Source organism: Sphaerodactylus townsendi, linkage group LG03 (assembly GCF_021028975.2).
Source record: "Sphaerodactylus townsendi isolate TG3544 linkage group LG03, MPM_Stown_v2.3, whole genome shotgun sequence".
Taxonomy (NCBI): domain Eukaryota; kingdom Metazoa; phylum Chordata; class Lepidosauria; order Squamata; family Sphaerodactylidae; genus Sphaerodactylus; species Sphaerodactylus townsendi.
The window spans coordinates 12,271,733-12,296,687 of record NC_059427.1 but is presented as its reverse complement, the minus strand read 5'-3'; the positions used below and the strand labels follow the sequence as shown (position 1 = coordinate 12,296,687).

General features: G+C 46.8%; 3 protein-coding genes across 4 annotated transcripts in view; all 3 read right to left on the bottom strand.

Annotated features, from left to right (window-relative positions):
* LOC125428885 (zinc finger protein 271-like) overlaps positions 1 to 24,955 on the bottom strand; it is a 1,035,007-nt gene that overhangs the window by 545,593 nt on the left and 464,459 nt on the right. The window lies entirely within an intron of this gene.
* CENPA (centromere protein A) lies at positions 714 to 17,754 on the bottom strand. Its single transcript, XM_048489568.1, has 5 exons — positions 17,623 to 17,754; positions 13,824 to 14,004; positions 9,872 to 9,975; positions 4,776 to 4,853; positions 714 to 1,588 (listed from the first exon to the last, which is right to left on the bottom strand). The coding sequence occupies exons 2-5, from the start codon at positions 13,993 to 13,995 to the stop codon at positions 1,457 to 1,459; spliced, it is 486 nt and encodes a 161-aa protein (XP_048345525.1). The 5' UTR covers positions 13,996 to 14,004; positions 17,623 to 17,754; the 3' UTR covers positions 714 to 1,456.
* The window catches only part of LOC125428636 (zinc finger protein 883-like), a 29,695-nt gene continuing 26,833 nt past the window's right edge, over positions 22,094 to 24,955 (bottom strand). The window contains exon 6 of one of the 2 annotated variants that reach the window (XM_048489093.1): positions 22,094 to 23,848. In XM_048489093.1, the coding sequence (XP_048345050.1) occupies positions 22,792 to 23,848 (1,057 nt within the window). In that variant the 3' untranslated portion in view covers positions 22,094 to 22,791. Of the gene's footprint in view, positions 24,045 to 24,955 lie in introns of both variants that reach the window. The other variant, XM_048489092.1, reaches the window with a different exon arrangement.

Here is a 24,955-nt window from a genome sequence, read left to right as displayed (position 1 = left end):
GGCAATGGTCACATGTGAACATCATGCGCGTGTACCAGAACTTGCCTCAGAATCCCCTGAGACATAGAGGAAATCTTTCTTTGACTCAAGGACAAATCACTGCTTCAGCTTTGTTTCTCCTTTATGTAAAAATCAAACCTAAGGCTCATTCCGCACATGCAGAATAATGCACTTTCAAACTGCTTTCAGTGCTCTTTGAAGCTGTGCGGAATAGCAAAATCCACTTGCAAACAGTTGTGAAAGTGGTTTGAAAACGCATTATTTTGCGTGTGCGGAAAGGGCCGAAGTGTCATCATTCTGGTGTTTATTTCCTCGCCTCTTATTCCATACTAAATTTATTCATTTTAACTGATATTCTGGCTCACAATGTTCAAGTTGAATAAGAAATACAGTAAAAGTGCCATTACAAAACACACACACACACCACTGCAGCGATAACTGAAGAAAAGAACCTTGAAGATGGTATCTTTGTGTATCTCTCTTTCCAGGGCAGATTTTCAGGGGTTATTCAACAGATATGGCGTTGTGGATCCCTCAATGTAGAGATAGCAGTCCTCTAAACTACAGGATTAGAACTCGTGCCACCAAATTTATAAGGCATTGGATGAAGACCCTGATCTCACGACGCCAGTAAATCAAGCACACACTGACAGCCACCCATATCAAGGACAGACAAAGCGTAAACATAACAACAGACAAGGACAGACCAGGCATAAAGATAAAACCTACTTTATTCAACATTCTGTACAATAAAATTAGATTGGAATGCTCCGTTGTCAGCTCATTTCATGCACACCCAAGAGCCTTCTCTCTCAGGAGGGAATCTGGCAATTATGGAGAAGTTTGAGTGCGGGATTTTTCCGGTCGCTTCATCATCCCAGAGGCTTTCTCAGCTACATTTCTGACAGGAATCTGTATCCCTCATCTTCAGGCAGGGATCCAGCTTCAATAAAGAATTTGCACCCTGTCACATCTGCACAGCCGTAGCTGGAGAGTTTCAACTGACACATCATTCATTATTGTCACATTTCTGAGGTAAAAACGTAAAGGTGGGAATGGAGGCAATTTAAAAAAAAACATTACAAATGAACAGAAGGAAGATTTCAAGACCGGCAGAGGAGACAGAGAAAAATGTGGGAACATACCAAGGGGCCAATATAAAATCTCATATAAAAACAGTGAAAAAATGTTAAAAATGTAATCCAGCCAACAGTTAAGTACTTAAAAAAGAAGTGGGAAAGATAAAAACGCTTCAGAATATTGCCGCTGAACTCTTGGCTGGATCAGGCCCTCCGATGTGACCTTAGTTACCAAGGGGAACAACTTAATCCTCCATCTTGAAGGAAGCTTTAGGCCCAAGCTAGGAACTTTTCCTCAAAACTTTTCCTCAAAAACGTCCCAGTATGCTTTTTTCCTCAGGGTGATTTCTCAACTTTCAGTTTTGGAAGTCAGTTTATCACATGGCTTCGTGATAGCCACGGATCCGCCGAGCCAGCTGCATATCCTTGGGGAAGAGGGTGACACGTTTGGCATGAATGGCGCAGAGGTAGGCATCCTCCATCAGGTGTACAAGAAATGCTTCAGCAGCCTAAGAAAAGAGGGGGAAACGAGGACAGGTGGGTGGAAAACGGAGGGAAACTGCAGTGCCCCGCGCAAGTACCACAATGCAGGGACAAGCTGCTACCTCACAGAGCTGATGGTGCACATGGCAGCCTTGAGGAGAATTTCTCTCGCACACAGAGCCCGTAGCAAGTAAAAAAAGGAAGAAGGGATGCAAGCAGGTCAGCAAGAGAATCGACAGGCTTTCTCACTTGAGTTACTAGCTATGGTAAGTAAAGAAAACCTCTACCCTCAGAGACAGAAAAATTCTAAATTCCAGTAACAGGAATTTAAGGGGAAGGCCTTGGTCTCTGTGCCTGTTGCTGCACCTCCAGAGGAACTGGTTGGCAACCGCATGAGACAGGACGCTGGCCCTACTGAACTCTCTGAAACGGCTGACCGATACTACCCTTCTCCTCTGTCAGGGAGAAGCAAACCACTCCTACTGCATAGGACCCTGGGAAATCAAGAAGATGGCCGTGTCTGCCCTGCACTCTGGCACAAGCTAAGCAGATCTCAAGAAAGGTACTGCAAAATAATGTCAAGGAATCAATCATGGCAAGAAAGACAGAATGAAATGATGACGATATGGACTTTGTATATGGAATGGATGAGAGAAATTGGAGTTAAAGAAGGCAGATAGGAGAAGAGGCTGGAAAGAATGGAACTGTTGATGCTCAGCTAAGGAACTATGAAGAATTTAACTCCTTGGGGGGGAGGGAAAAAAGGGGGGAAATTGTATGGTTTGGATATAAACTGATACAGCGGAACCTCGGTTTTCATTGCCTTCGGTTTTCATCAGTTTTGGTTTTCATCGATTTTTTCAGTGAAAAATTTGTCTTGGGTTTTCATCGATTTGCAGTAAGGTGCAGGGGTTTGGGGAGAAAAATCACTGAGACAAAGCTGTTGCAGGGCGTGTCTGCAACTTGTTTAATGACAACGTCTTGCCCCATTTCAGACAAATCTTAAAGAGGAGTCGGAAACAGACCTCTTTGGACAGCTTTCTGGTGTGACATTGGTCCACTGGCTCTGAAGCTGGTCCTAGTGTTACTGTTTGTTACTGTTTTCAGCATTAAACACAATGTTTATTCACCAAAAAAATGTGTTTTTGGTATGTTTTTTGGAGTGCCTAGAACTTAATTGGATTTACGTTGATTCCTATGGAAAAGTTTGCCTCGGTTTTCATCAGTTTCGGTTTTCATCGATTCTTTTCGGACGAATTACCAACAAAAACCGAGGTTCCACTGTATAGGATGCCTGTAATGGAATGGTCTGACTATACAAATAATTTTTTTTTAAAAGAAAGGTACTGCAGAGCTGGTAAAAGGGCAGAGGAGGGCAAGCAAGATGATCCAAGGGTGGGAGTACTTTTGCCGTGAGAAAAGAGTGAGGCGTCTAGGAAAAGAAAGATGGTTAAGCAAGCATGTAAAAGAAGTTTATAGAATTGTGCATGGGGTAGAGCAAGCGGATTTTCTCCCTCTACCTTATTACTAGAGCATGGATGCACTCAACGTAATTTTGATGGGAAATAGATTTAAGACTGACAAAATCAAATACGTCATTCACCCACGAACTGATTTTATTACTTTGAAATGCTTATGAGCTGCCTTTCTTTCTTAGGGAGCTCAAGGCGGCTTACAACATAGATAAAAATAACATAAAATATACATTAAAAACCATAAAACCCAAAATTTAAAATTGCAAATCAGCGTCTGCTAGTAATCGCAACCAAATGCAGTCCTCAATAAAGCCATTTCAGCTGCCTCCTAAAGACTGAAAATGAGGGGGTCAGGTACCCCTCCCTGGGAAGGTATCCAATATAAGGGGCTGCCTCATGAACCCACCAAAAGAAGCTTCTCTGATTGGTAGGACAGTTAGATGAGACTCTCCCTTTGATCTTACTTCCCAGGCAGGAACATATGGGAAAAGAAGGTACTTCAGATACCTCAGTCCCAAGCCCATGTAGGACTTTATTAAAACAAACTGGAATTTACAGCTAGTGGAAATAGGGATAGCCAGGGGCATAGATGATTTTTAAAGGGAGGTGGGGCAGACAGATGCATGAAAGACAGGTCGATCAATGGCTACTAGCCATGGTGACTAGAGGGAACCTCCACATTCAGAGGCAGTATATCCAGTGGTGGGATCCAAAAATTTTAGTAACAGGTTCCCATGGTGGTGGGATTCAAACTGTGGCATAGCGCCAATGAGGCTGGGTGGGGCACAATGGGGGCGTGGCCAGGCATTCCGGGGGCGGGGCATTGCTGGGTGGGGCTGTGGCAAGGACGCAGCCGCTGCGCCAGCCCTTGGGCGGGAGACGAATGCACGCAGGCGCAGGCTGCCACGCACGCCGGTGCACCTCCTGCTAGACTGCTTCAAGTTCGGCGCGCTACTGCTGAGGAGTGGAGGAGGGGCGTAACTAAGGCAAAAATCAGGTGGCAAAATCACCAATTAGTAACCCCCTCTCGGCACACACAAATAATTAGTAACCTACTCTCGGGAACCTGTGAGAACCTGCTGGATCCCACCTCTGAGTACATCTCTGATACCTACTGCTAGGAGGAAGAGTCAGGGGAAGACTTCGAGTTCTATGACCTGCTGTTGGTCCTCCAGAGGAACTGGGTGGTTGCTTTGTGAGACAGGATGATGGTCTAGATCCGTGGTGGCGAACCTTTGGCACTCCAGATGTTATGGACTACAATTCCCATCAGCCCCTGCCAGCATGGCCAATTGTAGGGGCTGATGGGAATTGTAGTCCATAACATCTGGAGTGCCAAAGGTTCGCCACCACTGGTCTAGATGGACCACTAGTCTGATCCAGCAGGGCTTTTCTGTTCTTAGGGTCTCCAACCACCAGAAGACATAGAAGGGGGAGGGGGGTAAAAGGGGAAATCCTCCAGGTCTCCAACAGAAAAAAGACTACTGGAAATCCTCTAAGTGGAAAAGCCGCGGCTGGAACTCAAGCCTAGAGGAAGATAATGCAGATGAGCCTGAACGATAACCTCCCCTCAGAAGAGGAAAACGGAGTTTTAATTCTGTATTTCCCCATGGCAGGACTTGGGCCTATGCCTCCCAGTTCCCTTCTCAGTGTTTCCGTCCTCCAGTGAGCTATCCGGTCAAGATGCGTCCAACTAGATATAAATCCAGGCCTGGCTTCGGCCCATCCCGCTGCTTACCTCCTGCAGGGCGAGCAGAGCCATCGACTGCCACCTCAGGTCAACCCCTCGGGTGAACGTCAGACAAATCTCACGCACCTGTGGGAAGGGATGAGGCAGAGAAAGATCAGGATCACAGGGCAGGTGGGGAGGCCTATCAGGCCAGGGCCCCACTTGGGAGATTCCTCTCCATCCCCATAACTCACCGTGATGGAGGGATGTCCAGCCCAAACCACAAAACAACGGGAGAGCTTTGGAGAGTCCCAAACACTATTGTGGTAATCTTGAAGCGAGAAGCATGAACGGTTGGGATTTTCCAGATTAAAACCAGCACTGTAGTCTAGATTTTATACTTGTCCACAAAATCTAGACTTCAGAATTTTAAATCAAAGGGTGTGTGTGTGTGTTGTGTAAGTGGTTAAATTTTTACAGCCATCTGAATATTGTTTTTAGATCATCCACTTTATGTTATTATTATTTTATATCGACAGTTTATGTAATTGTTTTATATAACTATGTTGTGAGTGGAATAATAATTACAATAATGATAACAACAATAGCAACAACTATATTAAAGACTCTTTGGCTGTGCCTACAATGTAATCAGCCAAGATTATGCCACACGAGACTCATGAGAGAGGTTTATTATTCATTTATCCCCAGATGGGGAAGGCTTAAGCCAGTGGTTCTCAACCTTCCTAATGCCGCGACCCTTTAATACAGTTCCTCATGTTGTGGTGACCCCCAACCCTAACATTTATCCATTTTACAGATGGAGAACACAGATGCAGAGAGTGAAAGGGTCGTTCGATACCCAAAGGGGTCCCGACCCACAGGTTGAGAATTGCTGGCTTAAGCCAAAAGAAGGGGGCTGACTAAGGCCATTAGGGACCAAAAGGAGAATTGAAACAGCCAGCCTGGATCACAGCTCAATCTCTAAGGACAACTTCCTTGAGAGTAAGACCCACTGAGTGCAGACTCCATGTAGAATTCCCTTCTCTCCAGTTGGTATGTTTTAAAGCCGTGCAGGACGCATTTTGCACTCTAGATGTTATGGACTACACTTCCCATCAGTCTCTCGCCAGCATGGCCACTGCTGGCCAGGCTGGCTGATGGGAATTGCAGTCCATAACATCTGGAGTGCCAAAGGTTCGCCACCACTGTCCTATGCTCTATGGTAGTGGTACTCAGTGGCGTAGTGGAGCAGAAATGGCGTAGGAGGTTAAGAGCTCGTGTATCTAATCTGGAGGAACCGGGTTTGATTCCCAGCTCTGCCGCCTGAGCTGTGGAGGCTTATCTAGGAATCTTAGATCAGCCTGTACACTCCCACACAGGCCAGCTGGGTGACCTTGGGCTAGTCACAGCTTCTCGGAGCTCTCTCAGCCCCACCTACCTCACAGGGTGTTTGTTGTGAGGGGGGAAGGGAAAGGAGATTGTAAGCCCCTTTGTGTCTCCTGCAGGAGAGAAAGGGGAGATATAAATCCAAACTCTTCTTCTTCTTCTACTCACTACATCATGGAGAGACACAGCGTTTGGGACTCCTTTTTGTACCGACCAAGAAAAACTCTGGACTACTTTAGCTGTTGTGTGTTTTCTGGGTTGTGTGGCCATGGTCTGGTAGATCTGACAGACTCAGGATAAAAGAGCCTCACATGTTCAGACAAATTTTCTGGTGAAACACTCAAAGCAACTTGCACAGCCCCTCTTACTAATCTCAGTTGTCTTTACAATGCAATTGACTTTACAATACAAACTAGGCCAGGAATCATCCTCATGAAGGAGGAACAGGCAGCTCCAAACACTTTTTGTTATCCAAGTAAGGTATCAGTGCTGCTAATGTGTTACGTAGCCAGCTAGACTTTTTATATTGATACACAATTCTGAAAGGGGTGAGCATCCCTCCCTGGGGCAAAGACAGGGGTGGCACCCCCCACCCTCCAGTGCCCCGTTCTGTGGGACGCTCCCATTTTCCTTCCCAGATTGGGGCAGTCCTTGTATGAGAAGCCCAAAATAACCATGTTTACTTGAATCCTAGGCCTGATGCCTGCAGTGCATAGACATTCCCAGCTTACCTGTTCTTCTAGCGGTAGCTATTTCAGGATGGGAACCAACTGTCAACCACATCCCCACTGGAACAGGGGCTGTGCCCACTGTCCAGAAGCATGGGATGAGTGACACACTGAGGACAGGGCTCAGAAAAGCCACAAGTGACACGTCAAAGAGCCACGGGTGTCTCTGGAGCCACCGAGTGTCACTGCTCTGTTCTCTCCAGGAGACTAGTATTACTGGACATAATACAAGCAGGTCGCTCAAGCCAGCATTTCAGCCTGGGCACAAATTTTGAAAATCCACACTTTGAACTTCATCACTTTAGATTGGAAATTAAAGTTTCCGGCTTTAATATTTGTTATTCTGGAAACACCAGCCAGGAAAGCTAGCCAGCCTCTTGCTAAGTTCCGAGGATCAATTCGACATTATCGCGTTCGTAAGTGCAAACGAGGGCATTCAAAGCTTACCAAGTTTTCATCTCGTCCTCTGACATCTCCGCAGGGATAAGCAAATTAAGAGAAGGAAAGCCATAGGGTTACAGAGGCCCCAAATGCACAGAAAATAAACTCTTGGAAAGAAAGAATCGGTGTAGTACAGAAAGGCTTTAAATGGAATTGTCCTGCGTTCAAATTCCCACTCAAACATAGTGCCTACTTTCAGCCTAAACTGATTGTGTTTAGAGGAAACAAAAGGGAAAAATTATGTGCGTGTGCGCACACGCACAGAGAAGAAAGCTTTGAGATTCTAGCACTGAATGCTAACTTTTAAAAAATGTTCAGGTGAATCACTTGATTAAGAAGGTGAGTAATGGGCTGAGTTATACACAGATGGGCATATTCTACCAAAGCCTCAATGGTTAATCATTTATGGTTAAAAGGGAAGACCATCTGACATAAGAAGAGACTTGCTGTTTCAGACCTAGCCCATCATCATGTTATTGATGACAGCCAATCAGGTCTTTCTGGAAAGTTCACAGGTGGAGGAGAACAAAGTTTCCAGTTTGTTTATCCTCCTGCAACTGGTATTCAAAGGTACACTGCCTCTAAACAGAGAGGTTCCATTTAGCCGTCATGTGGAATGAGTATCTCCCTTCCAACTCTATGATTCTGTTATTCTAAGACTGCTGCTTCCCTGCGTAACTAGCACTCTGCTAACATAAAGCATCCCACTCACACAGGTAGTTTAATGTAAATTAAATAACAACAACAACAAAACCAGGGAGCCTTGACAAGGACCGAATTAGCACATCCATAAGCACAACAACTTATGGAATCCTGGACTTGTCTTAAAGAGCTGAGCAAGTCTGTACACTGCAAGCTACCAATCTTGATCCTCCTTGATCTGAGATTGCAAATGCCTTAGCAGACCAGGTGCTCGGGAGCGGGAGCAGCAGCAGCAGAAGGCCATTGCTTTCACCTCCTGCACGTGAGCTCCCAAAGGCACCTGGTGGGCCACTGCGAGTAGCGGAGTGCTGGACTAGATGGACTCTGGTCTGATCCAGCAGGCTAGTTCTTATGTTCTTAAGGGAGGGAATGACGCACACGGATTGTCACAGCTAATTCTGCACTTAACATCCCACACAAACCCCACAGAAGCAGAGATCACAAGGACCCCAGTGATTGCATTGGGTCCATCTACAAAGACACTATCCTCATTCACAATTTGGGTCCATAGCCCTTCGGGGATAGGGCGGTATATTAAGTTTAATAAATAAATAAATAAAATAAAAATCTACAAAAACACTATCCTCATTCACTATCCTCATTCACAATAAGATGCTACGTATTGGCGGTCTGTGGCCAGGCCACCTGATCCCCCCCACTCCTGCAACTATGGTGCCCAAAAGAGAAATAGGTGCTGCAAAGGAAAAGGGGAAAAACCTGAGATTAGCAGGAATAAACCTTTGGCCGGCACTTTAGTGGCGTTACAGGAAAATCTCTGGCCTATTTTTTTCTACCACCGCAGCATTGTTGTTATCGTTACCTAATTATGTTACACACGGAGATAGCAGATGCCCAGGATCCACAGATTTCTCCATTCACAGTGATCCAGGTGACAGGTCTTCTGTGAATGCAGAGGGCACTCAGCCAACTTGTAAACGGGGGTCCCCAACGAGGTGCCCAGAGACACCCTGCAGCCCACCAACACCTTTCCGGGGGCCTATCGAGTGTTTTCAGAAAATGGATGGTCTCAAGTGGAGCTTGATACGGCCATATAGTTTATGATGTTTTAAGCCATTGTATTTAATCATACAAGTTATATGAGAATAATTCACTGGGCACCAAGCACTTCAGCTTACTTTAGTTGGAAGAAACAAAACTCATGGGGCAGCCTGACACTGAGTTTTTCAGGTGGTTTGGGAAAACAGGGCCCCACCAAGGAGATAAGGAATTAGCAGAAGCTCGCAAATACAGATAAAGGTAAAATAGAAACCTTTTACGCAAGGTGTTTTTGACTTAAGTTTCACCAAATATGGGAATGGGCAAGGTGTGGTAAAAGGTGGGATGAGATGACCAGGTCTGTATGTCTTCTTGACTCAAACCAATGGTCAGAAGACAAGGAGGGATGTTTGTAAGAGGGTATAAATTATGCTACGCAAGCAACAGCCCCTTTGAACCTCCTCCCTGTTGCTAACAGAGGAGAGTTCCCTCTTCTGCGCAGAATTGAATGAAAACAATAAATCTCTGAACACTGAAGAAGCTTGTGGATGGTTATTTTTGTAACCGGTCAGAGCTTTTGCTCTGTGGACAGGGCCCTTTGCTCTGTGCCTATCAAGCTTTTTGCCCACCAGGGCTGTGCATATTTTAAAGAAGTTTAAAAGGCAGGCGCCATCAGTGTTGGGTTTACATATCTCTCACTGCTCTTTCCCGGCATATTTTTTAAAGATTACGGTCCTACCTTCCCCGCAGTGCAGCTTCCTCTGTGTGTGTGCGTGTGTGTGTGGGTGGTGTGTGTGTGGCTCTGCCTCCCGTGGCAGCCATTCTGCAGCTGGGCCCATCACCCTGCATCAAAGTTCCAAAGTGGGCCACAGGCTCAAAAAGGTTGGCCGACCCCTGTTGTAGACTCACCACACGCGAAAAGGGCATTTTCTGGATAAGCAGGTTGGTGTTCTTCTGGTACTTCCGGATCTCCAGCATGGCCCGTTGGCCGGGCCTGTATCTTCGCCGCCGAACTGCACAGGGAGAGGATGGACAGAACATCCGGCATCAGTTCTAGAAAAGGAAGCTTGGATAGCCCCGAAGCTGGGGTGGGAAGGAAATGGATCTTTGAGGGGAGGAAGCCCAGGGGAGAAGAATCGTTGAAGACACCGGAGGTATCTGGAAGATCAGCTTCAACAGCCCAGATTAGTCCAATCTTGTCAGCGCTTGGAAGCTAAACAGGGTCAATACTTGGCTGGCAAACCACCCTCTGCCTACTTGGCAAACCACCCTCTTGGCTTGAAAACCCTACGAGGTGGAATTTCACAGGGTCACCATGCATCAGTGGCGACTCGATGACCCACTTGACCTTTACACACGCTAAAGAGAAAGAAACCCCCCTGTTAACTTGCCTATCTCATCCAGGGCTCCCTAGAACACACTTTGAAAAGGATGGTGAAAGGGACAGGAGAGCTCTTTGGTGGGAGGATATGTGAGGAAATGCCTACATGTGGAGGTTTCTGTGTGCAGTCCATGTTAACCTGGCTTCAGTCTACAGGCCAACCAGTAACAGGGCTCAAAAATATGCTGATGATACCCAGCTCATTCTGTCGATGGAGGGGGGAGCAGTCACCACCCCTGCAGCTCTACAGCATTGTTTAGAGGCGGTTGCTGGTTGGTTGATGCAGAGCAGATTAAAGCTGAATCCAGAAAAGACGGAGATCCTTTGGCTAGGCCGTGGGGGGGGAGGCGGGGGACTTTAAGCCGCCGGTGTGGGAGGGGGTCTCACTGGCACCGACCCACTCAGTTCGCAGCCTGGATTCATCTCTCTCTATGGAGACCCAGGTGGCCCATGTAACCCGGGTTGCATTTTTCCATCTCCGCCAGGCCCGGCAGCTGGCCCCCTTCCTCTCCCAGGCAGATCTGGCCACAGTGATTCATGCAACGGTCACCTCCAGATTAGACTATTGCAACTCACTCTACGCGGGCCTGCCCTTGAGGCTGATCCGGAAATTGAAACTGGTCCAGCATGCGGCGGCTCGTTTGCTCACGGGAGGTGCCATCAGAGATCACATCATGCCCGTGTTGCACTGCTTGCACTGGCTCCCAGTTGAGTTCCGAATCGTCTTCAAGGTATTGGTGTTAACCTTTAAGGCCTTACGCGGTCTGGGACCCTCGTACCTAAGGGACCATCTGGCCCCATATGTCCCACGTCGGTCTCTGCGTTTGGCAGAGGCCAATTTGCTGGAGATCCCCGCCCCCTCCGTGATGCGGCTGGCCTCCACTAGGGCCAGGGCTTTTACGGCCCTGGCCCCTGCCTGGTGGAATGCTCTCCCTCCAGCTGTCCGGGCCCTGCGGGACCTAAATGAGTTCCGCAGGGCCTGTAAGACCGAGCTATTCCGCCGGGCTTTTGGGGAAACCAGCTGCTGATATACGTGCCCGTTAACAGCTAAGACCTGCTGTTCCCCTCTCAGAGGAATTTTAGAGGAGTTTTAATGGTCGAACGCCATCTGCATTTTAAATTATTAAGAAACTTGAGCGCTGCATTTTAACTTGATTTTAACTTGATTATTAACATTTAGCACTGTATTTGTTTATCCACTTGTTTGTATTTATGCTGTAAACCGCCCTGAGCCCCTCGGGGGAGGGCGGTATATAAGTGGAACAAACAAACAAACAAACAAAAAACCCAGATCTGCCTAAACAGCCACTGGGGTTTAATGTTCAGAGCACAGGCCCCTCCATCCTTTCGGAGCCTGTGGCCAACTTTGGAATTCTGACATAGCATGGCGGCCGCAGCTGCAAAATGGCTGCCACAGCTCACCTTCAGATACAGAGTGAAAATCCTTGTTTTGTGGCAGCAGCTGCTAGAAAAAGCAACACTTTTTAATAAGAAAGTTGCACGGCCAAACTTCCAACAGCCAATCAGAAGCCTTGCTGAGCAAAAGCGTCACCTGATCCCACCCACGTTCTAGAAACATTTGATGCATGCCAGGAAATGTCCCAGTGGGCACCTTAGTGCCCATCGGCGCAATGCTGGGGATCCCTGGTTGGAAGCATCGAACCAGGGCTGGGTTCAAATCCCAGCTCAGCCAGAAAGCTCAGAGGAACGACCTTGGACAGTCACACGCTCTCACCCAGCTACCTCACAGGTATGTTGCGAGGGCATTTCGCAGAACATTACGCCTTGGAGGAAAGGTAGGAACAAAAAGCCTTCGATAATAACTGTGACCAAGGCCACCCCAGTCAACGCAGGCCTCGCCAAGCTAGATGGACTGACATTCCAATAGAAGACAAAGCCTCCGGAGCGGTGGGAAAAGGCAGTTCTCTGTAAAATCTTGGCATTTGCCAAGACAAGTTGCGTTTTTGAAGAATGTTTACCAGAGCCGCAACAAAAACAAAGGGGCGGCTAATTAGCCCCAGACGGCACTCATCATTCGAATCTATTAGGCCACCGTCCAGGGCCGGCGTGCCTCAAGGAAGAATCATCGCGTTGGCACGAAGCCAACCGCTCACTAGCTTTCAACGCTCCTGGTTGGCTACAGGATTAAACTAAACAACGCTGGCCAAAAAAACCTCCGCAAGGACCAATTACAGCCATGATTCCCTTTAATCAAAGTCAGAGGCATATTTCAAATTCCCCAAGCCCCTCCCTGACGTTTTTTGTTTTATTTGTCTTTAACGAAGGTCAGCCCGAACACTTTTATCCATGGATTGGTCACGCATTCCCAAACTTTTTGCTCAACATAAACTAATTACCGCTGGGTTAAATCCCTTTCGGATCCCACAGCCACTTTGGGACACTGCTCCTAGCCGGACATTTTGACCACGGAGGCTCGAGTTCAAATCCCTGAATCGACCCTGGCGATCAATGGGGTGACAGATGTCGCAGCCAGATCGCCCGCACATCTGAACATCTTGCCTCGCTTCTCCATTCCAGCCAACTATTTACATCTCCTACATCAGAGGTGGGGAACCTTTGGCACTCCAGATGTTAAGGACTACAATTCCCATCAGCCCCTGCCAGCATGGCCAATTGGCGGGGGCTGATGGGAATTGTAGTCCTTAACATCTGGAGTGCCAAAGGTTCGCCATCACAGTTCTACATGGTCCCAACCTGAGACATGCTGTTACTTTGGCCAGATGCAATGTTCTCCCCTCTATTAGACGGTATAATAGAGAGTGTCACACTTCATCGATTGATAGAACTTGCAGCTGTAACCTTGGTCTCGAGGAAACTGTTCACCATGTTCTCCATCATTGTCCTCTGTATGAAGCCGAGCGGAAAAATCTCCTCAACCCTTTTATGGCCGGATTAGGCAACTCTGCAGATGCTGCCCAAACCCTGTTCCTGCTAGACAGCAACTCTATTGCCACTCTGGAACCAACTGCCAGATTTCTGTGCACTGTCATTCCGATACGCTCTCAAATGCTTACCAATTTTAATTCAACGGTTTAATATTTTGGTTTCTTCATGCTGCATGTCTAAACAGATTTTTAAAATTAATTTAATTCCCACTGAATAACAGATATGCCATTAAAGGTTTCATTTCATTTCATTTCATTCAAATCCCCACCCAGCGCAGAAGTTCGTTGCGTGGCCAGTAACTCACACCTTTTCAGCTACCTCACAGAGCTGTTGTGAGGATAAAATGGGGGGAGGAGGGAGAAAAGCACCCTAAGTTCCCTTAGGGCCGTGGTGGCGAACCTTTGGCACTCCAGATGTTATGGACTACAATTCCCATCAGCCCCTGCCAGCATGGCCAATTGGGAGGGCAGGGTAAAAATTTCACATAATGATGTGAAAGATGAACGGGAGGCTGTTATGAAGAGGTAGGTGAGTTGATGAAAGCTTCCAAACCTGGAATTCAGGAGTGTTTACCTGGCCGTTCTTCAGCAGCCCCCACCTGGGTGCGACGACGTGGAGATGTTTGTGGCCGTCTTCGCCGTGGAGATGCTGGCCCACTGCGCCGAGGCGATGCTCGTCCTCGACGCCGAGGCGAGACGTGGGGATCTCTCCTGGAGCTTGGGCGTTCTGGTGAGCGACGCCGCATGGTACCTGGCTAGGAGTACAAAGGGGAAATGATGCCCTATTTATCTTTCATTTTTATCCTGCCCTCCCTTCAAAGACGGCATACATAGTTCTGTCTCCCTTCATCTGACCCTTCACAACAATCTTATGAGGTATGACATGCTGAGACGATACCCCACAAGCTTCATGGCCACATGGGGAAATGAACACAAGCCTCCCTAGCACGGCACTCTAGACATATCTGCACACTTCCTGTTTACGCCCCACCCCCCCCCCAAATATCTACACTTTTGGCCAATGTATTGTTTCTACAATGAGTTATTAAAACCAACCCAAAGGGCCTATGTCAGTGGTGGCGAACCTATGGCACAGGTGCCAGAGGTGGCACTCACTGTGGGCACACACACAAAAAATTCATCATGTGGGGGAACCCCCCCCCCCACACACACACACACACACATCTAGGCTGGCCTGGGCCACTGGGCTTGATTATTAGCATTAAACCTAAGACCTAGTTTTGGGGAAGCAGTATAGGTAACCCTGTTAAGCGCTGTTAAACCCCACTGATTTTCATGCAAAGAACTAAAGTGCAATCCTTTACCTGGGAGTAAGCTTGGTTGCTGGCAATGTGGCTTGCTTTTGAGCAAACCCTCCTAGGGTCGTGATTCACCCGTTGGAAGAGTCGCATGGTTGCTTCAAAGCAAAGCCAACAACTACCACCAAGCTTACTCCTGAGTAACGCACGCCTCAGAGCCAACCATTTTTTCTAAACTAAAACCTCAGTATTCAGGTTAAATTGCTGTGTTGGCACTTTGCAATAAACAAGTGGGTTTTGGGTTGCAGTTTGGCCACTCGGTCTCAAAAAGGTTTGCCATCACTGGCCTATGTGATGTGTCTGAATTTCCCCAGATGCTTCTTTATATAATGAAAACGTGGAATGGGCAGGACGGGTTCCATCCACATTGAAAACACGGCCGTGGCTATAAGGTATATTTAAAAAATAGAATGAAGACTCCTAACTCACAGCACTTTTCAATTGTGAATATACAAGAGCAGGCAGCGTCGAAAGATGAAAATCCAATGAATATAACGATGTAGTTTGCTCAAGCCAGCAGGGACTTCTGCAGGTGCCAAACTGCAACAAGGCAAAATCAACAACTGTCCATATGTGCGCCTTCTCCGTTGCCGCTCCCAACTATGTGTAGCTTATTGTAAGGCAGATCCTAATGACATAACTTCCTGAACCGCTTGATGTGTCATGTGACCCTTTTAAGCCATGTTTCAGGGTTTTTTTTTAATGGTGGCTAAAATCCTAATGCATGGGTTACGGAATGTCCCATTTTGTCAACTGTACTGAACCACTATGTGTAACCTGCCTTAGAGATGCCAACCTCTGGAGGGGACTTGGGGATCCCCTGGAATTTCAGCTCATCTCCAGATTACAGAGATCAGCTCCCCTGGAGAAAATGAGTCCTTTGAAGGGGAGGCTCTTTGGCAGAGGTCCCCAAGCTACAGGCGTCAAAATGTTCATGGACTACAATTCCCAGCAGCGTCCCCCTCCCCCCGAGTCCTCCCTGAGCTCCATCCTCAAGTCTCTAGTAGGAGTTTAGCAACCTGGATCTGGCAGCCCTATTCTGCCCCCCCCCCACACACACACACTTTAAAACGTATCCCCCAGGGGGGACCTGGCAACCCTAAATCTACCTTGAGTCCCTGTGAGAAAAGCAGACTACAAATAACACAAATAAATAAACAGAATTCCTTGCCTCTTTCTTTTCCTCTTCCTGCCCTGCACCACCCCAAGGCCAACTTTTAAACAAATCCTGAATAAACAAAATACGATGCCTTAATGTTTGGAGACACATAATTAAAACAGAGCCATCTTACGGGCACATGTTTACAACGTCAGAAAGAGAAATAAATAGGAGCGTTAAGTAATCAGAGAGAGTAAATCAGTTCACAGAAGGGCAATATAAAGCCTGAAGGTCAAGCCATATATGGACAGGAGAATGTACAAGCAGCCCGGCTGGATCTCACCAATCTAGCCCAGGATCCTTTTCCTAATAGTGAACAGTCAGATGTATTGGGGCCAACTCCAGGAGGAGAAATTCCTGAAGACTATTTTGGGGTGGAGACTTAAGAAGGGATGGGTTTGGGAGGATGAGGGGCCTCAGCAGAGTAAAATCTCAAGGAAAATGCTTTAAAAGCTCTGTGTCTTTTTAGCAGCTTCCTATGCTGGACAGGGAGCGGTCCTGCCCCAGAGCATATTCCCAAGCTCCAGAACTACTGAATATCAATAAAAGTGATGTTTATTTCCTTTTTAAAAAAACTCTGTCTCCTAGGGGAACTTCTCCCCACCCTACACCTTCCTTACACTCACTGAAAGACAGGCTATGTATGTGGCAGAAATTGCTGCCAAGTCACAGCCAAGTTATGGTGACCCCTGTAGGATTTTCAAGGCAAGAGACAGCGGTGGTTTGCCATCACCTGCCTTCACATCACTACCCTGGTATTTCTTGGTGGTTCAAGTACTAACTAGTGCTGACCCTGCTTAGTTTCTGAGATCTGACACAATGGGGCTGGCCTGAACCATCCAGGTCAGGGCGTTGTGCAGACATGAATCTCCCCACTCACGCTGCTTTTTGGAGACTAGGACAGGCTATAAATGCAAGAACTATATGTCTGGAGTAGTCACATACACTCTCCAGTACCATGGGATCTCACCATGCTGAAGTGGTTCCCATACTGCTGGAAAGATGATGGGGTGGACAGAAGGCCGGATCTTATCTGATTGTATACTCCCAGCCTAACCTACCTTGCAGGCTTGTTGTGAGAATATGTGAGAATACACATAGAGAATAAAGTGCAGGAGGAGGGAATGCTGTAAGCCACTTTGGGTCCCAATTGGGATGAAAAGTGGGATATAAATGAAAATAAAATAAGGCTTCTTCATGAGAATAGGTGGAAATAGCTAATGATCGGTAAAATGTGAGGGGAAAAAAACACGGGACAATTTGTTGTGAGGAGGGAAACTATGGATTCTTCATCTTGGAAAACAGACAAAATGGTAGGGAAAAGTCCAGTAAAGAAAAACAATTAAAAAAATATATTCGCATGCATCAACAGTTTGTACATTATAAACACATGCACATAAAATGTGACGTAGTACAACATGCTCAGACTTAAAACTATCCCAATAGCCTTGCTAAACATAGATTTAAATGTCTATGCATACATTAAAACGTCAACAAAAAAAGTACTGTTTTGCTGCACCACCTCATTATTCCTTTTCGTACTCTAAAAGGACCAGAGGGATCTTCAAGATGCCCAGAGACGCTAAATAAAGACCAACAATGTTTATTCCACTACAAGCTGCCTCTGAATTCCAGCTTCATGTTGCTACTAACACAACTACGCATCTGGAGATTTTACACACACACAACGGAATCTGTGTTAAATACAGCATCCCTGTAGCAGTATTAATTCCCATACATACAGTTCATACAAATACATTCATTTCATAAAAATATTCCAAGTGGAATTTTAAAGTGACATTTTAAAGATTGAAGCTTATTACATTACATTTCCTTAATACCATCTACAAATCTACATTATTTCATCAGGTAAAGCACCTGTTCGGAGCACGTACTTTGAGAAGCGGGCGGAAGAAGCTACTCTTCCTACGTGGAGGGATGACGTCGACGCTCACCTCGGTGGCGTCATAGCCTCTCGGGAATCGACCCAGCAGCCAATGGCAGAAGGCTTCCTTCGCTCTCCGAACACCCCCCCCCGTCCCTTCCCCCCCCCCCGCCCGATCCGAAGGAGGTCAGTTTGACGTCACAAAGCTCAGCTCACCTTCAGCAGTAACTCCGGCTTCTACCTCTCTCGCTAAATTCGGATTATGCGCCACATTGGAGAGCCCGCCCCCATGCCTGGTTGCCGACCTATCCCGCTCTTCTGACCCGGCAGCTCCTTCCAATCCACTAAAGATTCCAGCTACCAATGAAGACGCCCCTTACAACAAGACCTCGGTTTGTTGCTACGGATTGGTCGACTCTAGTACAGACAGGGCAGGAGGGGCGCCTCCCCGACGCAATCGTTCAAACGAAGCACCGGATTGGCTTATTTGAATGCGGCATGAAGGAGCAAGAGCCAATCACAGGGCGGCAAAGGAACGCTCGGGGTCTTGTTTGTTTTGGTTCTCCAAGTCAGTGAGAGAATTCCGGAGCGGAGAAGTGGGGCGGGATGGAGCCTTGCGGGGATCCGTAGTTCATTGGCCAAGGGGGGGGGGGGGGGGGGCTGTAACCTGCGGCTCTCCAGATGCTCATGGACTACGAATCCCATCAGTCCTGCCAGCATGGCCAATTGGCATGACCATGAACATCTGGAGAGCCGCAGGTTGCAGACCCCCCCTTTGACCAATGAACTACGGATCCCCGCAAGGCTCCATCTTTCCCCACCTCTCCTGCTCCTGGCCATGCTGGCAGGGGCTGATGGGAATTGTAGTTCATAACATCTGGAGTGCCTAAGGTTCGCCACCACTCAGGGTTGCCAGAATTCCACAGCAGCTTGAAGGCACTTTCCACCACTTCCATGTATTTTTTAAAAATTTTAAGTTATTTTATTTATTTATTATTAATTTTATATACCGCCCCTCCCCCGAAGGGCTCTGGGCAGTGAACAACAGAATACAACACAAGCAGATGGAGCACGTAACAAAACACAAATTATAAATTTTAATGAAGTGTGTTGGGGACGGTATTGATTTTATTGGTTTGAAAATGTGATTTTAAAAAAAATCATGCCATATTTTAAATCGAAGTCCCCAACATGGTGCCATTGGGCATCCCAGAGCCCACCAACACTTTTTTCTGGTGCCCACGAAATGTTCTTAGGAAGTGAGGCCAGGCAGGGCTTTTGTCCAACAAGGTTTCTGATTGACTATTGGAGATGTGATCAGTTGTGATCAGATTTTTTTAAAATGTTGCTTTGGCAGCAGCTACCAGTACAGAACGAGGATCTACACACTATACTACTGAAGTTAAGTTGTGGCTGGCTGTGCTTTCTACAGCAGCTATTTCAGTGCTGTACCTATTGTGCCGTGTCAGATTCCAAATGTGCTTGCAGACTCAAAATGGTTGGGGACCCTTGTTTTAAATTGTCAGCTGCCTTGGTGGTTCTTGTGTGGCCAGAAAGGTAGGATACAAATGTTGTACATAAGTGAAAGAAAAAATGAAGATGAAAATTATATTGATCTTTTTCACTTGAAATATGTGTGTATTAAGGTCAATTTTTTCCTACTCATGCTTACCTGAAAGGGACACAATCCCCTTTTCAAAAGTTCTCGATTGCATGTCCAGAAAAAAAAAGTTCCTTTGGGGTCTTTCCCCACTTATCTTCTGCTGCGCGCTACTCGGGCCAAGTAGCGCGGGGTCCCGGGGCACTCCCCACTACAGGGGCGGCAACAACGCAGCCACCCCAACGCTGCCGCTGTCACGCCCCCTAAGCGTGCGTCATTCCTGGCGCTGGAGAAAACGGTGCCGCGGGGTCGTGGGGAAGCCAGGCTGCGCACCAGAAATGACGCACGCAGTGAGTAGTACGCAGCGACGGTGGTAGAGGGAAAAGTGGGGAAAGGCCCTTGGTATCAGTAGAATAAATTGTTTACTGTACGGCTACTAACAGGCTTAGTGCGAAGTATCCTGCCTCGTTAAAAGATCTTTTGCGATTCAGAGGGAAATCACCTCACCGAAAAACAGCATCCCATCTGACCTCTATTAGAGAGCCAGGATTTTTTTCTCCAGGGTGTTGGCCACCCAATCTTGCCCTCATGACAACCCTTTCAGAGACATAAAGCTAAGAATGACAGTCTCGGGTCACCCAGTGAGCTTCCTGGTGCAACAAGGATTTGAACCCAGAGCAGCAGAACATTTCTTCAAGCAGGATATAAAGCAGCATGCCCACAGACTTTACTAATCCTTACCATGCTGACTGTTGGAAAGTACTTTTCAACAGGGGCCATTTGGAATTTAAAGTTTGGAAGATAAGTCTGCCCACCCCATCATCAGACTGAAGCATGAGCCAAAGAGGTTTGAAGATGATCCGATAAGAGGCATAATTCCCTGAGTGTGTGTCTGTATGTGTGTGTAGTGTACATTTGACCTTTTCGTCCTGAATTCTGTTGGTTACTGGTTGGAATGGAACTGCAAGGCCATGTTCCTTCAATGCTGGCATGAGTTCCTTGGCTGCCAGTTCAAGACCTTGGGGCTTACTTTTCAAGCTCCGAATGGCCAAGTTCCCATAAAAGCCTGGCTTTCAACACCATCAAATTCTTTGGCTTATTCCGCACATGCAGAATAATGCACTTTCAAACTGCTTTCAGTGCTCTTTGAAGCTGTGTGGAATGACAAAATCCACTTTCAAATAGTTGTGAAAGTGGTTTGAAAACTGATTATTTTGCGTGTGCGGAAGGGGCCTTTGATCATGTAATGTGTTTTGAAGGCAGTGAAGCTAGCTTCCAGCATGCTCTGGATCCATTTACAGTTGCTGGAATAGCCTTCACAACCCGAGGCCTATTTTTCAAAAGAGCCACCTCTTCTTCTATGAACCTTTGTGGAAGATGTGCTCATTCCAGGAAAAATAAAACAGAAGTCCAGTGGCAACTTTAAGTCTAACAACCTTTATTCCACTATGAGTTTTTGTGAGGCCAAGCTCACTTCTTTAAATACAAGGAAGAAACCTCTTTACCTTGTTGCAGATGACGGGGAAAATTACAGGCGGGAAAGCGGAAAGAAGAAGAAGAAGAGTTTGGATTTATATCCCCCCTTTCTCTCCTGCAGGAGACTCAAAGGGGCTTACAATCTCCTTGCCCCTCCCCCCCCTCACAACAAACACCCTGTGAGGTGGGTGGGGCTGAGAGAGTTCCGAGAAGCTGTGACTAGCCCAAGGTCACCCAGCTGGCGTGTGTGGGAGTGCACAGGCTAACCTGAATTCCCCAGATAAGCCTCCACAGCTCAGGTGGCAGAGCTGGGAATCAAACCCGGTTCCTCCAGATTAGATATACGAGCTCTTAACCTCCTACGCCACTGCTGCTCCTGAGTGTGAGTTGAGCAGAGAGTGGCCTAGGAGAATAAGTGAGATGAAATCATACAGGGATGTATAAACTAGGCCCTTCTCTCTGCTCATCTCCTCCCTCTTTCCCCTTCTGTAATTTAAAAAAAAACAAGGTAAACAAGTTTCTTACCTGCCATTGTATCTGAAGTTCACACTAAATGGTCTTTAAAAAGTCCCACTGGACTTCCATTTTGTTTTGCTATAACAGACTTACATGACTATCCCACTGGAATGGTGACAGGAAAACCTACTGAATGTTGCTTCCCTGGCAATGGCTAAAATGGTGGGCCCCTCAGACTGAGTCTTTTCAGTCATGGCCCTCCCACCACTGTCATGAGACACCAGCCAAGGCCTGCGAGATTCCCTGGCATCAGGCCTTCCTCAGGGCAATTAAACCTGTAGGGCCTCAGCAGAGCACAGGAGAGCCTCAGACAGAGCACAGGAATGCCTGCGCCATCTGCCTTCTGGGCGCACAAGCTCACCTGTCACAAGACCCCCATGAATCATGGGTCACATGATGCCTGGACAAAGGGACAAAAGGTACATACCCCCAGGTATGGATTAGGCCCAGACAGGAACGTTTCCTCCCGCACGTACGCAGCCCCTATGAGTCATGTATTGTGCAACATCCTCCCGCTTTCCCGCCTTCCCCAAACCCTTAATAAAAGGTGCCAGGGACCCCAGCTCGGCAGATTAGCCAGATCCATCGATCACGCTATATCGCCACTGGCTTCTCTCCACCGGATGATATTGCTGCGTCTCGTCTCTTCATTGCGTCGTCCGTAACGACTTCAAAACCCATTCTTTATCATCAGGATTTTCTCTCAGAGAGCAGCCCAGAGTGTGCTTTTCTGTACAGAATTTTTCTCCTCCCTTTCAATTTCAGAGCTAAGCACAGTGCACTATGACATCCGTACCACAGTTTCTGCTCACGATGGTTAACGCAAACCGCAGTTTTGCAAACCACTTCTCAAAACCAACAGTGGTACCTCAAAAAGACCATTGCCAACTAGGAAACAAGGACTTTTATTCCACTGTCAGAACAAATACTGCAAACGACGTGGCATTGTTGAATTTAATGAGGGCCAGAAATAAACTCTAAATGTAAAACCTACAGTCAATGGCATGTCCTAAAATCTGAATTTATACAATTCACAGCCTTGGCCAATACAAATCTCATCAGCTCTGGGCAGGGAACAGTGGCTTAGAGTACAACATGTACACAACACCATGCCAAACTCTAAAGAAACCCTGTGATAATGGGCTGAAATGATTCTCAGTGGTTGTATACATTCAGCAAGAGAGATGGAATAATACCTTACAAGTTCCTAAACAAAACCTTTCTTTAAGGCCAATAACAACCCCTTAAGACACTGAACCTGCACAAGGGCTTAAATTAGTTCCTAAGATGCCCGCATCAGATTTTGGGGTACCCAGCCCTTGTGAATGGGCAGCGAACCAAATTCATATGTGGTGATGGCGCTGGATTATCTGAGGACTAGGGTACTGGGACCTATCAAAGGAAGTTATTTCCAGTCAAGCTTTCCGAAGACTCTATTTACAATGTGAATTAGCTGCAAGGTGTTACCGTACCCTTGAATGATTTGGCACAATGGAAAGAGTTTCCTTTGATGAGGTTTTCTGATGTCTGCCCAATATTCTGTCCCACAGTCTAAGCATTTATGGGACTTTTCTTCAATCAGGTTCCTTACAGTTTCTCCCTAGCATGGATTTTCTGATGTCTAGAAAGATTTGAGGAACTGGTGAATGTTTTCTCACACTGTGAGCATTTATACGGCTTCTCTCCGGTGTGAGTCCTCATGTGTTTCTTAAGCCCTTGACTCCATCGGAAGCTTTGCCCGCACTCTGAACATATATACGGCTTCTCGCCTGTATGTGATCTTTCGTGTTTGGCAAGCTGTGATCTCTGGATGAAGCTGTTTCCACAGTATGAACACTGATAGGGTTTCTCTCCTGTGTGCGTCCTTCTGTGTGCCGTGAAGTGAGAGCTGGAAATGAAGCACTTACCACAGTCTGGACACTGGTATGGTTTCTCTCCCGTGTGCGTTCTTTTGTGGGTTGTAAGGTGAGAGCTGTATGTAAAACATTTGCCACACTCTGAACACTGGTATGGTTTCTCACCTGTGTGGATTCTCTCGTGCTTTCGGAGCTGGCAGCTTGAAATAAAGCTTTTCCCACACTCTGAGCACACATATGGTTTCTCGCCTGTGTGGGTTCTTGTATGGGTAATGAGATCTGATTTTTGATTGAAGCTTTTTCCACAAATGGAGCATTTATGTGGTCTCTCTCCGGTGTGGGTCCACTTGTGAATAACAAGGTGCCGACTTTGATTGAAGCTCTCTCCACAGTCTGGGCACTTATATGGTTTCTCGCCCTTGTGGGATCCCTCATGTATCACTAGTTGTGGTCTATACCTGAAGCTTTGTCCACAATCTGAGCACCTATACGGTTTCTCTCCTGTGTGCACCCTTCTATGCCTTAGGAGGTTACAGCGAGTTCCAAAGCTTTTCCCACATTCAGTGCACTTGTATGGTTTTTCTCCCGTGTGGGTCCTCTCATGTATCAGACGGCCAATTTTATCACTGAAGGTTTTGCCACACACTGAGCACTTATAGGGCTTCTCTCCTGTGTGAAACCTCTCGTGGATAATGAGGGACTCTTTCCGAGTGAAACTCTTGCCACAGACAGAGCATTTATGTGGCTTCTCCCCTGTGTGGGTTCTTTCATGGATGATCAGGTGCGCCCTGCAATCAGAGATTTTCCCACAGTACGAGCATTTATAGGGCTTCTCCTTCAGTGGCATCTTCTGGTTCTTGGAAAGGTGGTCAGATGGTGGATGAAGGGTTTTCCCACTATCAAAAGTGGCCTTTTTCCTCCCAGCGCCACAAGCTCCCTCTTGCAATTCACCTGCTTCATCAAGAAAATATTGTTGGTGGTCTCCTGAAACAAGCAAAGAATCTCCATTGTAAGTTATGTCCCATACTAGATGCAAAGAATTCCTCCAGGCATCATTAATAACAATCCTTATTCATTTATGCATAAAAAAAGAATTATGAGCTGTAAAGTTGCCTCAAGTTCAGTTCTGCGTAACTTTGGCCCCTCTCCCTCAAATTTCTCTGTCTTCAGTCATCCTTTAGGCCTCTGTGACATTATAGCAACTCAGCCAATGACTAGGGAAGGAAGCAGAACGCAAAAGACAGCCATAGTTACTAATCTTAACTGGAATGAAATACAGCAGGGATGGAGGAGGGCACTAGCAATGAATTCTGAGCCAGCAGGGCCCAGAGGACAGGCTATCTGAATGGTCTTCTTTCTCCCTTCTACCAGACTGGATTTTCATTGTGTGAAGCAAGTCTCCCAACTCATTAAATGGATTACACGACTGGTTTTATAACCAACAGGCAATAAACAGCTAATAACCAAGTCAATTACATCTATTGCAGTGTAGTATAGCGTAGGAGCAGTATTGTAGCGTAGGAGCAGCAGTGGCATAGTGGTTAAAAGCAGGTGCATTCTAATCTGGAGGAACTGGGTTTGATTATCCGCTCTGCCGCTTGAGCTGTGGAGGCTTCTCTGGAGAATTCAGATTAGCCTGTGCACTCCCACACATGCCAGCTGGGTGACCTTGGGCTAGTCACAGCTTTCTGGAGCTCTCTCAGCCCCACCCACCTCATAGGGTGTTTGTTGTGAGGGGGAAAGGGCAAGGAGATTGTAAGCCCCTTTGAGTCTCCTACAGGAGAGAAAGGGGGGATATAAATCCAAACTCTTCTTCTATTCTTCTGACAAGGTACGTGTGTGAACTTTCTGCTAAGAACATAATTGAGGCTTTCTAAGCATTTAACAGGATTAAC